At 37.5% G+C, this 17,793-nt stretch overlaps 1 protein-coding gene across 1 annotated transcript in view; it reads left to right on the top strand.

Moving 5' to 3' along the window:
- kon (chondroitin sulfate proteoglycan 4-like protein) overlaps positions 1-17,793 on the top strand; it is a 330,650-nt gene that overhangs the window by 280,498 nt on the left and 32,359 nt on the right. Inside the window, exon 13 of the mRNA XM_068227423.1 lies at positions 6,992-7,147. Coding sequence (XP_068083524.1) covers positions 6,992-7,147 — 156 coding nt within the window. The remainder of the gene's footprint in view (positions 1-6,991; positions 7,148-17,793) is intronic.

A 17,793-nucleotide genomic window follows, 5' to 3' on the forward strand; every position in this document is an offset into this window, starting at 1 on the left:
TAGGTTAAGTAGGCTAGCTAGGTGTACCTTGTTTTGAATTTAGGTTTAGGAAATACTTTAGGTAATAATATTAACTTTTAAAGCAATATTTTTAAATATCTGTAGATTCGTTAGAATAATACTTACATAGGCAGATTATCACAAGGAGTTGTAACTCATTGTAAATTCCGCCGAAACTTTTCCGATATATCATGTAGATATCCATTCAAACTATCACGAAGGTAATAATTTATTAAATTAAATAACACAATACATCTATAAACTTCAATTTAAAAAGAGAGAGAATACACAGTAATTTCACTGGATAATTACGGTACTTAACAGTTTTAGGATTGTTGATGATTCTATTAGAATTCTATTAGAATTGTTGACGATTGTTGCTACATGCACATGGTAGTTGTGTAAATAAATACAAAATCAGCTCATTACTTTATTCTGATAATTTGTAGTCTTAGTTCCCTGCATACTTTGTACTTTCCACCTTCATTTATTCATCGAGTAAAAGTTAATAATCAAATTCCTATATCGCAATAATATTGCAGTTCAAGCCCTCAGTGTAGTTTTGAGAGAAATTATTGTAGACAACCTCTTATGTTTCAGCATTTAAGGACACTTTTATTCTCTGTCCCACGTAGTAGGGAAAATAATTGTAATCCACCAGTGGTAAAAATTCATATAACCACATTTCAGCTGAGAATTGTGGTGTAGATACAATATATTTAGATAGTACCGTATTTTGCCTGCTATATTCATGTGTATCTTTCATGTGTATCTATTAGAGCATAGTACTAATAATAACCTGTATAAGCATTTAGCTTTGTTGGTAATCTTTGAGTATAGTAGTTCTTGCAAAATTCAAACTTGCAATTTTCATTTCTGTTTATGCTTAGTGGTGACATACGGTATGGGTATTGTAATTAGGATACGTCTGAACATAGTTTAAAATTATTGTAGTGTACTGTACAGTGGTATACGAGTAATATCTTATTAGAATTTAGTGTGCTTATTTTATTATTGTAAAATATTTGTGTAGTACCTGTATAGTAGAGGTATCCATAGAAACTCTCTTACTAAAATTCTGTTGTTGTAATTAGGATAGGCTTAATTGCAATTTAGAATTGTGCAATTCTTGTGTATTCCTTTCAGTATTCAGTAATTAACAGCAGTTTTTATCCTGTTAGGGTGTTGTATGATAAAAGTAGAGTTCGACTAAGTAGTATCGTAGTGTAGTCGTATATTAATTACCTTATTGTCGTGTGATCTTTGAGTACTATCCCACACAATATATCCCTCCATTAATTTTTTTGCACATAAGTTATTTTATTTTTCCTTTTCTTTTCATTTTTTTTTCCATAAGGAGTGGCTAAGGAGTGCAAGTGTAGGAACTGTGGGTATGGCAAGGCATTGAGGGGTATGAGGGAGGAGTTGAAGAGTTTGATGAAGATAATTAGGATTCTCACAGAAGACAAAAAGGAAGATAGACCTCCTTCAAACAATGTACAGTTTACAGTAGGTGTACAAGAGGGAGAGGAAGGAAAAGGGGGAGTTGTAGAAGACGGGTGGTCTAAAGTTCTAAGGGGAAGGAGATTGCAGGCTAAAGGCTCTATTCAGGATCAGAATTCAGGACTGCTGTCTGTCCAAAATCGGTATGAATCACTCCAGGTAGAACAACAGAGGGAAGATGAGGAACAGGGAACTGTTGCTGAGATGTGTTGAAGTAGGAGGAAGGGAAAAGGTAGGAAAGGGAAATGTAGAGTAGAGGATAGGAAAAGACAGGTAGAACAGGGTCATGGGAAGGAGAAAAGGGAGGAGGAAGTAGCTTCTGCAGCTATCAGGAAAGATAGGGCTAACCAGGAGGGGAGGGGATCAAATGAGGTGGCTAGAGTTGAGGCTCTGGTCATGGGGGATTCCATCGTTAGACATGTGAGGAAACTGTGTGGAGGAAAGGGAACCAGGGTAGAGTGTTATCCACAAATTAGGTTGAGGCAGATGCTGTGGAAAGTAGAAGAGAGGAAGGAAGGGAAGGAGAAGGTGGTAGTGTTTCACGTTGGTACAAACAATGTAAGGCAAGCTGATATAAGTACCAACATAGTTGGGGATGTGTGGGATCTGGTAATGCAGCACAGGTGGAATTTAAGGAAGCAGAGATTGTTATCAGTGGAATACCGTGTAGGAGGGATACTGACTGGAGAATGATTAGGGATTTAAATGAGACTATGGAGTGGGTATGTGAAAAACTGGGAGTGAAATTTCTAGATCCTAATGGGTGGGTAGGAGATAGGGATCTGCGCTCATATGGCTTTCACTTAAACCACAGTGGTACGTATAAGTTAGGAAATTTGCTTGGAAGGGTAATAGGGAGGTAAATTCAGGGAAACGGGGTTGTCTAGGGAGTGGTGATAAGGGTACAGAGATCTGGAAGTCAAGTAGGGATGACATAAAAATGTTAGTGTTGAACTGTAGAAGTATTGTAAAGAAAGGACTAGAATTAATTTAATAGATGTATACTTACCATATATTGTAATAGGAGTTGAATCAGGCTAAGAAATGATATAATGGATGCAGAAATTTTCTCACGGAACTGGAGTGTGTATGGTAGAGATAGGATAGGAATGGTAGATGGGGCAGTGAACAAAAAATTAGTAAGCTACGAAAAAGTTAAAGATGACAAACATGAAATTCTAGTGTAAGGCACATTTCTAAAAATAATAGGCAACTTGATGTCTTTGGAGTGTACAGACCGGGAAAGGGTAGCACTGACACTGATTCAGAGTTATTTGGTAAGATAATAAACTTCACTAATCGGGCCGATGACCTTAGATGTTAGGCCCCTTTAAACAACAAGCATCCTCATCAACAAGGAACTTCACTAAAATATAGTGAGAGCAGAGAGAGTGCCAACTGGTGTAATTGTGTGTTCTGCGTAATGTGTTATCAATTAGTAACCAATAAACCTTAATCTTAAAATTTAATGCTACCAGTGTTGTGTTTTTATTATCACCCCCAACACATCACAATAAAGAAATCTGGTACAAAGTATTCAAATAAACTGTGAACTGTAAACTGACTGATGCATATTCTATTTCACTTGTAAAAATACAACTTCTCAGTAGCTCTAGGAAGAATTGCTGTAACACAAATCACAAACAAAATTTGTACTCTTGCATTTCCTGCATTCTTATTTTGATAGTCATCCACTTCCAGTTGTGCTGGTGAATGTTGTGCATCTACATCTTATGGATGGTCCTTAGGATGATTCATCATCTTTTTCTTCTGCTGTGTAAGGACAAAATGTTTTCAGACTCTGCTGGAGGTCTGTGGGCATTCCAACAGTGTTCGTACTTCTTCGGGGAATTTCTTCAATCACCAGTTCGTGGGACAGGAACAGTCTTCTCCGCATTCATTCTAATCCAATACTGAGGTAGATAACCTGGGCATTCATACTGCTTTTATTCAGCACTGTGTAAAGTATGGCCATCAGCCATTGCTTGATTTTTCAATATACAGTGCATCGAAATAACAGACATTTTGTCTGTAGTTTCAGCTCCTCCCTTTGTTGCACAATAGAAGGTAAGTATGTTTGGTTTGTGTTTCTCTCCAGAATCCATTGATTTATCATTATGAAGTGTGGACACAACAATGACATTCCTGTATTGTCTTGGGATGTATGACACTAAGGTAGTTCCCTTATTGAAGCCAAACATGATAGTACATTATTGTCTACCTTTGGTAGCAACAAACTATAGTCTCTCTCTCTTCAGTGTATCAAGAAAAGACAAGATTTTTTCTGTTTAGTTCCTCGACAAGATCCAGGTCACTGAATCAGTTATCCACAGTTATGTTATGACCAGAACTGAATCAACCAATCATTGAACTACTTCAGTTGGCTTGTAACTAATCATGAAATGCCCTTAAGTTTGCTTCCCATTATAAATTTTGAAATTATAGAAATAAAAAATTCTTGAATCAACAAGAACATAAATTTTTATTCCATATTTGTTTGGTTCTGATGGTATGTACTGTCAAAAAGGGTATCTACCATCAACATCCAGAAGCATTCAGTCAATTGTTATGTTTTCCCCAAGACAGTAACTGCTCTGTCAGTTGAGGACAAAAGTGGTAAAAGATATCATGAAATGGAGCAAGCTGATCTTCTGCTTTTCTTGCTACCCTTGTATCACAATCATTAAAACATAGGCATTGTATGAGAGTCTTAAGCCTTTTACTAGTCATCAAAAGACCAAATTTTTTGATTCCATCACATTACTCTTCCAAAGTTCCTCAAGAATATGTCTGTTTTCTCTGTAGGCCCCTGCTAGATACAGTAATCTTATGAACACCCTTATTTCTATAACATCCATGGTTTTTATGTCCCTTTCTCTGGAAAAATGATCTTTAATGTTTTCTATGTACGTACCGTATTGATTCATGTACAGTATCTAACGAGGACTACCAGTGGGATGTATTCTTATAAAAAAGAGGAATCCACAACAAACCATAATTTTCATGGGGAAAATATTAGTGTGGTTATCTTAAACAAAAAAAAACAAAAAAAATCAGTCTATTTACTGCCACATCATCATTTGTAGAGGTTATGGTATATTGCATTTACTCATATGAATTGAATAAAAATGATAGCAATAGAACAGAAATTCATACTGTATCTTATTACACAAAAGCATATTAGGAATTCAATAATAATAATAATAATAATAATAATAATAATAATAATAATAATAATAATAATAATAATAATAATAATAATAATAATAATAATAATAAAAAATTGAACATTGCTGATAGCATTTATTTATAGGTTACTGTATAGTAATAAACTTAAAAGCTGTCCACATTTTTGAGATATTTCTCTTGCAATCTTCTTGTACACTGCTGTTTTATTCATTTTATTGTTTTACTGTATGGAAACTACTGAATATCGGCAGGGATGTGTCTCATACTTAGTAATTAATACATACATAACATACCTTGGTCATTTTTTGTTTTGATTCCCAGCAATCTCAATATGACTAGCGGCCTAGCGCGCACCATTAATACTCAAACGAATTCAACGAATTCAATCACTCAAATTCCATTAGTCAGTTCTGTCACAGATTTCGTAGTTCTTGGAATGTTTAGAATACGTCCTAATTCATTTGCAAGACTTTTGAAAACTTCTCAAGACTTTTCAAGTATTCCAAGTGATTTGACAAGTAGATTTGTGAAGTAATGAAAATACTTGTGATGTCTTAAATTTGACAAAAATTTGATCATTTACGACAGATTTTATATTTACCCACTGCATTCCTTTTCTCCTTTTATGTTTGTCCTGTGTATTTTTACCAACTGTATTCCTCTTTATTTTTCTATCTGTTCCCTTTTCCTGTATCTATCAGGCTTTCTTCCCTGGATCAAGACCAAACGCTTATCAAAGAGGTCCCTCAATGAGTGCTGATGCCCATCCTCCTGATGAAATTCAGAAGTAGAGCTGAGCTTGACTGGGTCTGAAAATAGATGGATGTAGAAAGACTGAGACTGATGAGGAGAGAGCCTATCTATTCTAAATTATCAGAGTATGAAGATGAGGAGATTGTCCTTATCTCCTCTTTCTGTTGCTCCCTCTTCCCACAATGACATGATATTGTCGATTTCATCTTGTGTTTATCCTATTATCTCTCTCTCTTTCCCTATGACTAGATCTTTCATACTGTGAAATTAAATGGCATTTGGCTTTTAGTGCCGGGAGTGTCCGAGGACAAGTTCGGCTCGCCAGATGCAGGTCTTCTGATTTGACTGATGCGACCTACGCATCGTGATGAAGATGAAATTATGATGAAGACGACACATACACCCAGTCCCCGTGCCAGCGAAATTAACTAATTATGGTTAAAATTCCCAACCCTGCCAGGAATCAAATCTAGGACCCCTGTGAGCAAAGGAGCACACTAACCATTTAACCATGGAGCTAGACTATCATACTGTATTGAAATAGTACTGTGGCTAATCTCCTTTAGTAACCTATTCAACAAAGCAATCTAATATAAAACCCTCACTGTGGTGTTGATATATAATGGTATGTAGCCTCCGAAGAGGCCTGGTAGAGGTCTTTTGGGTTGATGCCATATAAGCGACCTGGGGATGTATGAGGATGGTGCCGTACCTATGATGAATTCTAATAATGAAGATGGCACATACATCAAGCCACTAAGCCATCGGAATTAACCAATGAAGGTTAAATTCCCTGACCCGGATTGGAATTAAACCTAGGACCCTCTGAACCAAAGGCCAGCGTGCTAACCATTTAGCCATGCAGCCAGACTATGGTGTTGAATCTGCTATCTGTGCCTCAAAGTCGCGGCAGCTTGCAGGTACAGCACGAGTAACTACACTAATCTACAAACATTAGTCGTGATAAACAGTGCAAGCTCTCTGAAAGAGATGCATGTGTTCATTACTCAGTACTTATGGCAGATGTGTAACTAAAGTGCAATTGCACTGCCAATTTAAAACTTCACAGCAGTATCTTATTTCACAAGAATCACTACGGACAGAACCAATGTTTATTATAAGGCCTTGAGACTTGAGATCAACGCATGCACAATAGCCATATTTACTCACCGCACCCCTTTAACCCCCATGCACGCGACTTCTCATCAGACGACCATAGTACAAAGACAGCATGAACTGTAGTTTGTCAAGAATACAGTTTTAGCAACTAAGCCTCTCTATTGATTGTTGGTGTTGAATGAAATCTTGATCCTCATGTTCAATGCTCTCATCATCATCATCATCATCATCGCTTTTCAATTCCAGTTTCCTGGGTGTGGTATACAAGTGCTTGCCATCTCCCCCTGTCTTCATACATCTTCTGTTCCAGGACATCTTCCCATCTAAGACATCTCTCCTCCACATGTGATTTTACTGCCTCTATCCAGCATTCTCTTCACTAATATGTTTCAGCTTGTAATCCTTGTTTGTATCTGTTATCTTTCAGCTGCTGTTGACAAGGATACTGCCCCTGAGAATTTGACTTTCAGCGTGTTTTCTCCACGAAGAGGATATGTAGCTTTCGTGTCTGCTCCAAGCATTCCAATCCAAAAGTTCACTCAATCACAGATCAACAATAACATGATCACCTTTGTTCATAAAGGTAAGTATTCTTAAAGGATAGCTTCCCGTAAAATGTCATTTAATACTGCACCCGCCCATGTAGCGGTCAGTGCCAAGTTATCCCGGTAGCTCGATTTCTTCTCAGGGTATTCCAATTTCCGCTCATAAAATCTGTGATTTTATATTGTTAATTATTTTACGTGGTTTTGGATGAGAATCAGTCCGCTGGGATACGCATCACGGGAGTATCTACACGCTCAAGTAAGAACCTGTGGCTGATAACTTCAAAAGAATCTCTTTCCATATGTGGAACTAATCAATTGCTTATATCTACAAAACTTATTAACTAACTTACAAACTAGCCGTTACCCAAACAGAAATTAAGACACAGTCACTTACTAAAAGAAAAATATAAGATTATTTATTGAATAAATAATGTTCAATGTAAGATAAAGTGAAATCTGGGTAGTAATATCTGAATAATATTAAAGCATGAAGGATTAGAGTCAGCGCTGGCTCAAATAAAATAAAATAATTAAGGCTTAAAATATTTACATTCTTTCTTATTTAATATTCAAATTCTTATTAATATTTACTTCAATATTCGTAGCCATGTTCCGAAAAGTAATTGATTTTCCCCAATTATATTCAAGAGATCACTGAGCAATCACAGTATCAATAAAAATACTCGTTGTGAATACGGTCACGCTAATTATTTAAATTATTCTCACAACATTTAAGTCATTTGGCTGAGATAAAAATGAATGGTTTGCTACTTGAAACGTAATAAAATTAAATGGGAAAAAGTCAGATTGTAAATGTAAATCTGCTCATATCTTCACGTAAGTATTTCCCAAACAAACTCTTGCGTGAGTATTAAATCGTAAAAGTGTTCTCTAACTTTTCCATTCATAAATTTGAACTCTGATTATTTGGTCACATATATCGAGTACGCACAAATAACAATTTACGGGCTAAGACAATACCTCCCTAAAGCCTACGACATATGGCTCCTAACCAACCATTATCATATTCATCATATTTAAAATACTTCAATTGAAATCATTACTGCGTGAAAAGAAATAAACATCTATCTAACTATTCAAGTAGTTTCCAATCCACACACTCCTCTATCAACGGCTCAATGTGCTTTAGCTAACTGCTCTTTCTCAAGATTTCATATGTATACGAGCTACTCAACTTGTATGGACAGTATAGAATGAAATTATTACGTATTATACTGTAACGTCAGCGCACCAAAGAATATCAGATGTATACTAAGTCATGAGCCTAGTGAACCGTATATTAAGGTACTCTCTTATACTTGGTACCTGCCATTTACCAATATCAGATAAATACAACTGTTACGATACACAATTCTACCATAATACATGTCAATCTTACCTTAAGATGGTCATCTGCGCGATGTTCACACTTTGACATATTCTTTCCAATATGGCACAGAAACTCACTTCGTAATTCTAACACAACGTTTCCTCGTCGAATAGCAATTCTTACTCTTTCCGTAGAATATAAACAAACCTCTATACTTCAACTATTCATCAATATACTCCAATAAATAATCACATTTCAACGCCATTCCAATATACATTAACATAACACCGGCATACATATTGCCGTATGCATATAGCCAATTACACCCAAAACTATATGCCAAACGTTCTAGAATTGCCTTGTAAAATACGCATTTAATAACCTTTATCTTAAAAACAGCAGTTTGAGTTCAATGCCCTCTTTCTATGAAGAAAGGAATACGTAACTTGAAAATATTCATCTGTATCGCGCAGGTAATTCGTGACGTAATCTATGTACAGGTAAGCGAGATTAATCGAAATTTCACTAGTTAAATAGACTCATTGCTACTAGGTCTTCACAAGTAACACTTCTTTCTTTTATTCAAGCTAATTTCTACTGTATGTATGCAAGTGCGGTAGCCTGTATATGTCATAATAGAATTCTAAATCTAGACTTCCATCTTATCTTATAGCCTTAAATATCTCACACTTCACTTTATATTTCACACACGTTCTTAATTAATTCATAAATATCACCAAATATTCAGCACATGCCGAGTTAGATTGAGGGTGTAGATTACAAGAAACTACTCTACTAAAGAAATGTATGGACTTAGCTCGTCAGTTGCTACGATTGGTCTGGTTGTTGCTCCAATCCTCGGTTGTAGTTAGACCCTCCGACAGGATCTGGATCTCTGGTTGGATAGCGTCTTCCTGGTCATCAGCTGGTCACATGGCTCGCCGGTCCACTCCTCATCGTCCGGTCTTTTGGCTGGCCGGTGCTCATCCTCATCATCATGTCCACTGGTTGGCCGGTCCAATCATCATCAGCTGGTCTTCTGGCTCGACGGTGCATATCCCCAGTTCAGTCCATCATGTAGATTTAGCAGACAGTCATCATTTCAAATCTGCAGACAACGAAGAAAATTCCTTTTGCGGAGCAATCAGTCATGATATATTCCATATTTCTATTACTTATTGTAAACGACGAAGTTTTCTTCGGTTGGAATAATTTCTCCGTAAATATATATTAAGTTTACTACCACAGTGGTAACTATCTTCTCTTATGAAATTATCAGTTCTGCAATATGGTGAGTCCCTTTTTCTTCAATCGTGGAGTGGTTGCTCACGGATCCAAGTCAGACGTATCTCACCACAAGTTATTTATTTATATAATTTTCGTCTCTTTTCTTAGCATACGCCGGTGAATTATTTAATCGTATGTTATCGCCGATTGTAAATAGTTAATATCTTCTCTGTAGTTTAGAATATTCTTCAAATGTGTAGCTTCGCTCATATCTGCGTCTTACTTCTGCGGATGCAATTTTTAGAGTATATTCTTAAACAATCCTTCCGCTGCTATATTTTTTTTTAAACAATTCAAAATGAGCCTCTACTGTTCTGCAGTGTCTTCCAAATCAGTCCGTTCCGTGATGTACATAGCCTCCTATATGCTGTATTAATAAGAAGTTCATTGCCTTAGTAGATCGCATGGGCCGTACCTTCCTACGCTGCCATTTTGTAACTGGTCTACGAGATGCGAATGGGCACAATACTGATATTCCATCTTTATCTATGAATAACAGCTGTTAATGAATGAATTTAAAAAACTATCTCAGAAGTCTCTGCAAAATTAAATGAAGAAGTGGAGACAAGTCACTTTCACTATTGACTGATAAGAACATCTTGTCTGAAGTAGGGATTTTAGTTTCCTAAAAAATAATTTGTAACCTTCTGCAAAACAATTTCCTTCATGAAGGAATCATATCTCTTAAATAATAGTATCACCCTTTACTTGAGAACCCTATTTTCCCAGCAGGTTTTCATTCCTTTTTCATGCAGTAATGCTCATAAGAGAAATACCAGTTGGCTCTGTCACTAACTTCATTGTCTCCTTGAGAGAGCACCTGGATTTAATTTACAAAATTTGTACATTTAATACACTTTGATTTTCCCCACTTTTCAATGGATTTAATGTTTCACATGAGAAGGTTCAGGCTACTATATAATAGTAGTTTTTTAATTTTTATTTTCTTTACAATTTGCTTTACGGTGACAATGGGATAGGAAAGGACTAGGAGTGGGAAGAAAACGGCCTTGGCCTTAATTAAGGAATAGATCTCTGGTGTAAAAATGGGAAACCATAGAAAACCATCTTCAGGGCTGCCTTGTATGGTATGGTGTACACACATATGAAAGTATGACACTGACACAAGCCAACGTATGTTCCTCATCACCGGATGTTTCATTCCAGGCTTGTGTCAGTGTTATACTTTCATATGTGTGTACACCTGTTAAGTTATGCGACTCCCTCTCAGACTGATGCTGATGGTTCCGTCAGCTTCTGCTTTGAATGCTAGTGCTGTACCGCATACAGTGAGCCATCTGGTGACGAATGAACGTACCACTTCCACTTCTGTGATTAACGTCTAAATTCAAACTTCGTTCTTGGAGAAGTCTTCCTCATGAACAGTCAAGATTTTCCCCTGAAGACGCAGAGCAAAGTTCTCTGCAAAACATAAAGAATTTCACCTTCTTTTCTTGATATGGCATAAGCCCCAAAATCTGTATCGTGTCTATTTTAGTGTTATTATCATGAAAAAGACATAATAGTGTATTTTGAACTTCTAGTGTTCTACTGCTCGTTTATAATCATGTAACACTGGAGCATACCACTCGGTTGCTGTGGAGTGCCATATGGGTTTGTGACATCCTGCGGAATCGAGTGCTCGCATGGGATTCAGCGCTAATCCAGACAACCCTCGCACACGACACTACGTGATAGTCATGCTAAACATTTAAACTCCGATATAATTGATTCAATTATGATGACAATAATGAAGATTTATCATTTAAATAAACAGATTTAAAGTATTTACATTTTAACTTGGAGGACCCAATGACTTTAATATGTACTAGCAAATGTACCCGTGCTTCGCTACGGTATTCTGCATTGTATACGAATATTGAAGTAAATACTGTACATGCAGTAAATAAGATTGTTTTAAAATAGCATGTCTCTTAGCGTTATCCGAGAAACAATATGCAGAGGTCCCCATACGTTGTTTCCAGTGTAAAGTGCTTGTTACGGATTTGTGATGATAACGACAGGCTCACTTCCCTACTGCGATTCACAATCGAGTTGGGAAGTTTACATTATAATTGCAGGCCCCATTGCCTACTGCGCGGTCACAATCTATTTGGGGAGTTTCCGTTACAATTGCAGGCCCCCTTTCCTACCTCCAGACATATTACAAATTGAAGAGTTTTTATTATAATGGCAGGAAACTTCCCTACAACCAGTCAAAATTGAGTTGTGCAGTTATCATTATAATGATAGGCCCCTTTTCCAACTGCCAGCCAGCTTCCTGCCAGTCACACCAAGTTGATGAGTTTCCATCAAAATAGCAGGCCAGTATGCATAATGCCAGTCACATTTTAGATGGGTACATCTGTTTATAACTGCGGGAACGCTTGCCTACAGCCAAAGACTGTATGCTGCATGCTCCCTTGCCTTCTGAAAGTCAAATCGAGAAGTGAATTATTCATTACAATGGTAGGCCTGCCTCATTAATGCCAGTTACACAGGAATTGGAGAAGGACTCCATTCCTACTGCCAGTCATAGTCGGTGTGCGGAGTACTGATTACAATAGCAGACACACCCTTTCTCGATCGCTACAAAATCGACATCAGTGAATATATATAGTTCGACATACGAAAGTATGTGCTTGTTTACAATATTGCAGACCTTCATTTACAGATTAACTGCTTCTAAACGGTACATCATATCGAGAAAAGATTGTACCATAAGACGCCGGATTTAGCGGCCTAAATTGCTGGTCATATGATATCTCATCTATTCATGGGTCAGATTGAGTTAGAAACTTGGGTAAAATTTGTGTAAGATTATCTCACATTGCATTGCTTTTCGGATAATTAAGTGACAGCTACATACATAGCATTTGGCTCACATATGGCTACTGGGTGGACCAATTTTCGTGTAGAGTATGATGATTCTATCTTTCCTCTAAGTGATGGAAGGTATGAATTATGTATGTGAAAAGTACTACTTTACTTAAGATCGAGAAATAGAGAAAAGTCAAACGTAAAATGGATATAAATACGACAAAAAGTCGTACGACCAAGGTTGTAGATCACTCCAAATTGAACGGGGATTGTGCCATCCGTTATGTGATGATACTTCCCGAAGGTCTGCACCATCATTAAAATTGCCTCCATATTTCGATGTTCTTCGGGATAGAAAGGGAAAAATTTAAAGCTCTTGGAAGTTTTCCGCCCGTTACAGGCTAAGTCGTAAAATTTTGCCAAATTTCAGTTTTCTTTCTCGACTGGCAGATTATGCCGCAATCTGGGTTTTCAGTGAGAAGTGTAAAAAGTAGAACTTTCAAGATACTAAACCAAAAAATATGCAGATGATCATTATTACCCCTTAAGCGTGTAGCTGTACGAAAATTTCGACAAAATAGTCTATGTACAGGCACACAGTAGTTACGATTTCATTTACATAGATAAATAAGGAACCTGCTCCACGTACAACACCTTTTGGGCTATATCCGCTGGACTTAACCGGAAAAACGGACCGTTTATGATATCTCCCTTATTAATCCTCCTGTCGAAAAAATGCACATGAAAAAAAGTTTTAGAGATGGAATTCCATCATGTTTGGTCGATTTCCAGTCAGGTTGGTCTTGTACTGTATATATTCTGGAAGAGTAAAATCACCATTTCGGTTCCCTATAAACCGCCAGTCCATTCCGGGAACATGAAATGTTATTGACGATTAACACCTACCGTTGGACAGGTGGATGTTAATATAAAGTTTGACTCAAATATCTTCAGTAGTTTTCAAGTTGTAAAACATACGCTTTACACGCACCCGCTCTTGAGTTAAGTCCGGTGGGACTTGTACCGGAAAACGGTCCGTTAATGATATCTCCCTTATTAATCCTCGTATTGAAATGATGCACATGAGGAAAAAGGCCTAGAAATGAATTTCCATTACGGCAGCTAAATTTACATTAAGTTTGGTTGCAAAATGACGGTTTCGGTTTCGTATAATCCCCCAGTCAATTCAGGGATTCAGAAACAATACTTGCCCTAAAACCTACCAAAGGACAGATGGATTCTAAATATCAAGTTTGGTGGAAATATATCCAGTAGTTTCCAAGTTTTAGACAAACAGACAAACAAACAAACAGACAGACACCAAAACAGAATATATGCAGATGGTCATTATTACACCTGAAACGGATAACTGTACGGAAATTTCGCCAAAATTGTCAATGTACAGACATACTCTAGAAGTGTAGACCTTTATTTCGATAGTTACTGCTTTGCAACTGTACGACGTATCTACAAACGGACTTCACCATCAGACGCCCCTTTCAGTGCTCTACATGGTTGGTCCTATGACATCTTCTCGTATCTCCTTTATTTATGGGTTAGATTGAGTTAGAGTCATTGAATGGGGTGAAATCTTGTACAGTTTATGGATGCTACTTTATATTTTTGATTCTCATGTGACAGCTAGAATCATAAAATTTGGCTATAACATTGCCAATGGTCATGTCAATGTGCGTGCCGAATGTCATGATTCTACCTTTCCTATAAGTGTGCCAAATGATAACATATACGTGTAAAAGTACAAAATCAACTTGTGTTTAATGTATTAGGGATAGAAATACGACGAAAAGTCACAGGACAAAAGTTGTAGATCTCTCCAAAATGAAACGCAATTTGCTTTGTGACTTTTGATACGACTTACTGATTAGCCACCAATTACCCCGAAACGAAGGTCTGCACCGCCGTTAAAATTGCATCCATATTTCGGAATTTTCCTGGGCCAGAAGTTATACATTTGCATAGCTTAGAATATTTCCTCAAAGGAAAGAGTGTACAGCATTCGGGATTAGCACTCGCATACATACGTGGTAATTAAGGAAGAAAGTAATACAGTTTAGTAAGTTGAAATTAATAGAAAATAGATTATAACAGAGGACATCCGGATGACGACAAATATATAAATACCAAGTGAATGTATTGGAAAATCAAATGCTCCTCAATAAATTATGCCGGAGTGAGTTATGGATATAAGAAAGCGGTAATCGGAGAGAAATTTAGGCGCAGGGATTCTTAGGTAATCAGATAAGAAGATGAATATTTGTGTTATTACTTATGCTATTCGAGGACGGTTATAACCTCCAATGATATTCCGCCAATATCCCGCAGAATGGCCGATTGACGACTCTCTTGCTTTCTACCCAAGGAACAACCACGAATTTAAAGGAATGATGAGGAAAATGACAATACGTTACTTCCCTGCTGGCAAGCAGTCAGAGACGTTGCCATGGTAACCCATATATTCGTTATTGCTCTGTCGGTCCCTCAATGCCGAGCATGGTATCGGCAGAAAATAGTAAATTTCTCCGTCATTTGAAGAGTAAGGTAAATTATGAACACAACGAAAGTTGTTTGTGATGAAGAGACCTTTCACATACGGTCCACAGAGTTTGCAGAAAATCAATAGTATAAGAGAAAATGGAGGAAGACCGTTGTGGTTTTCCTATAGACCCCCGTCTTTTCAAAGATTTTAAAATGATATGCATATCGAAACCTTCCCCGGGGTGAGTATACTCTAAATATGAAGTTTGGTTGAGATCTATCCAGCCCTTTCGACGTGATGGTGGAACAAACAAACATTTTTATTCTTTTTATTTTGCTAGTTGCTTTACGTCGCACCGACACAGATAGGTCTTATGGCGACGATGGGACAGGGAAGGGATAGGAGTTGGAAGGAATCGGCCGTGGCCTTAATTAAGGTACAGCCCCAGCATTTGCCTGGTGTGAAAATGGGAAACCACGGAAAACCATTTTCAGAGCTGCCGACAGTGGGGTTCGAACCTACTATCTCCCGAATACTGGATATTGGCCGCACTTAAGCCAAACAAACAAACAAACAAACAAACAAACAAACAGACAAACAGAAACGAACAACTTTATTTATAAGATTATTTTTATACCACTCCCCTTGCCCCCTGCCAAAAGGGTGCTAGGGGTGTCTTACCCTCACACGGTTTGTCTCCTGATACTAATTGATAAGTGTACCACGTTTGGTGAAATTGCTCCAGTGGTTTAGGAGGAGATGTGTCATATACACACCCACACCCACACACCCACGCACACACATACATCAATTTTTATATATAGTAAGAAGAAGAAGATAATATTTTTATATGTAGTTTTTCGATTAATTTTATATCTCACCCCCTTCGCTCCCCACTTGGATTTGCAAAAAATCCGGAGTAATACTATTCATCTCAGAGACCCTGAAATCTATGGATTCGAAACTGTTTTTAATTATTTCTATATCTCACCCCACCCCCCCACCCTTTGCTCCCAACCTAAAAGGGGGCTGGATTTTAAAAAAATTCTAGAGTATCACTTTTCAACTCAGCGACCCCGAAAACTATGAATTCGACACTATTCTCGATTATTATTGTAACTACCACCCCCCTGACCCTCTCCCTTAAGGGCGCTAGGGATGGCTTACCCCCCACAGTGATCGTCTCCCGATAGTAAGTGATTCGTGTACCAAGTTTGGTTGAAATTGCTCCAGTGGTTTAGTTGGAGATGTGTCATTTACACACACACTTCCATTTCTATATATAGTAAGATTTTTACACTCGTTCTTCACCCCCTTTCCATCCCCGCCCAAAGGAGTCCTATGAGTGCCGTACACAACAGTATATTTTTTTCCCAGATATTAAGTCTTATTTGTACCTATTTTGGTTGACAGCTATGCCCAAACGTACATGCATAATCTCACTGCTCTAGAATCCTGGAGCTGACGTTGCCATGGTTACAGCAGTTCATTTCTTTATCCGATTCCTAGAGCAGGGGTAGTGTGGTGCCAATATCTCCGTAACGGTTGGTTTTAGGGCCTTAAAACATGGTTTTCGGGCCCATAGGGCTTACCGAGTTTTGTTCTTTGCGTCAAGAGGATTAAATTGAGCTTTGTCTCGTCCTTATACGACAAATTCGATATTTTGCCTATAATAGTATAAGAGAAAATGGAGGAAAACCGTTTTTCCTATAAAACCCCCGTCTTTTCAAAGATTTTAAAATGATATGCATATCGAAACCTTCCCCGGGGTCAGTATACTCTAAATATGAAGTTTGGTTGAGATCTATCCAGCCGTTTCGACGTGATGGTGGAACAGACAAACAGACAGACAAACAGAAACAATTTTATTTATATAGATTAATATTATGTAACTTGCCACATATCTAGGTTATATTAGCCGGGCGGTCTGTAAAAATGGCAGGGTGGTGCGCCCATTAAACCTCGGGAGAACACTGCTTAAGGATGTTGTCAAATCTCAGTGGAATAAATTTGATTATAGGCTCCGTGCGCTGATGGGAGAAATGCACCGCTGCGCTGCGAGTGGCGAACATTGCTAATGTGTTTCACCGTGCACATATCCACTGTCGTCTCACCGCGTGCTGCCATGGCCGACTAAATAATAACAGTGGAATTTCATAGTGTTTTATGCAACAACAATTGGCCACATTATTCCAAACTTGCATAAAGTGGTCATGTAATAAATTTACAAGAAAAACAGTTCTCAGGAAGTTGCAACTGAGCAATAACTGCAAATGTAATCAGAAAGAAAATAATATTGGTTGCCTAGATATCCTACCATTTCACGATACAGGCAACGTATTAATTTATGCATTTGTAGTGGTGATAACAAGATTAGTGTTCATATACACATTCAACAATGCTGTCTTCAGAAAAATATCCTTGGTCTATTTCTAATATGATATCATGTTAGTGTAGGTTATTGTTACTAGGGAGGCAATTAATTTTAAAATTTAATTTTAATTAGTTTTAAATATAACCATGTTTTATAAGGAACGCCTTGGTAACAATCATTATTTCATGAAGGCGAATAGTTGTTTCCAAGAAATGTAACCATATTTCAGCTGTTGCTTATGCATTCTGCTTAGAACATGTCACCTCGCGTACTGATCGACCATGTGAATAGTCTCGACCTCGCATCTCAAACGTAGGGAAAGAGAACTACAACAGGGGGAAGAGAGTAGAGGAACTTTTTCTGGTAAAAAGGC

The sequence above is a fragment of the Anabrus simplex genome, chromosome 4, assembly GCF_040414725.1.
Source record: "Anabrus simplex isolate iqAnaSimp1 chromosome 4, ASM4041472v1, whole genome shotgun sequence".
Lineage (NCBI taxonomy): Eukaryota > Metazoa > Arthropoda > Insecta > Orthoptera > Tettigoniidae > Anabrus > Anabrus simplex.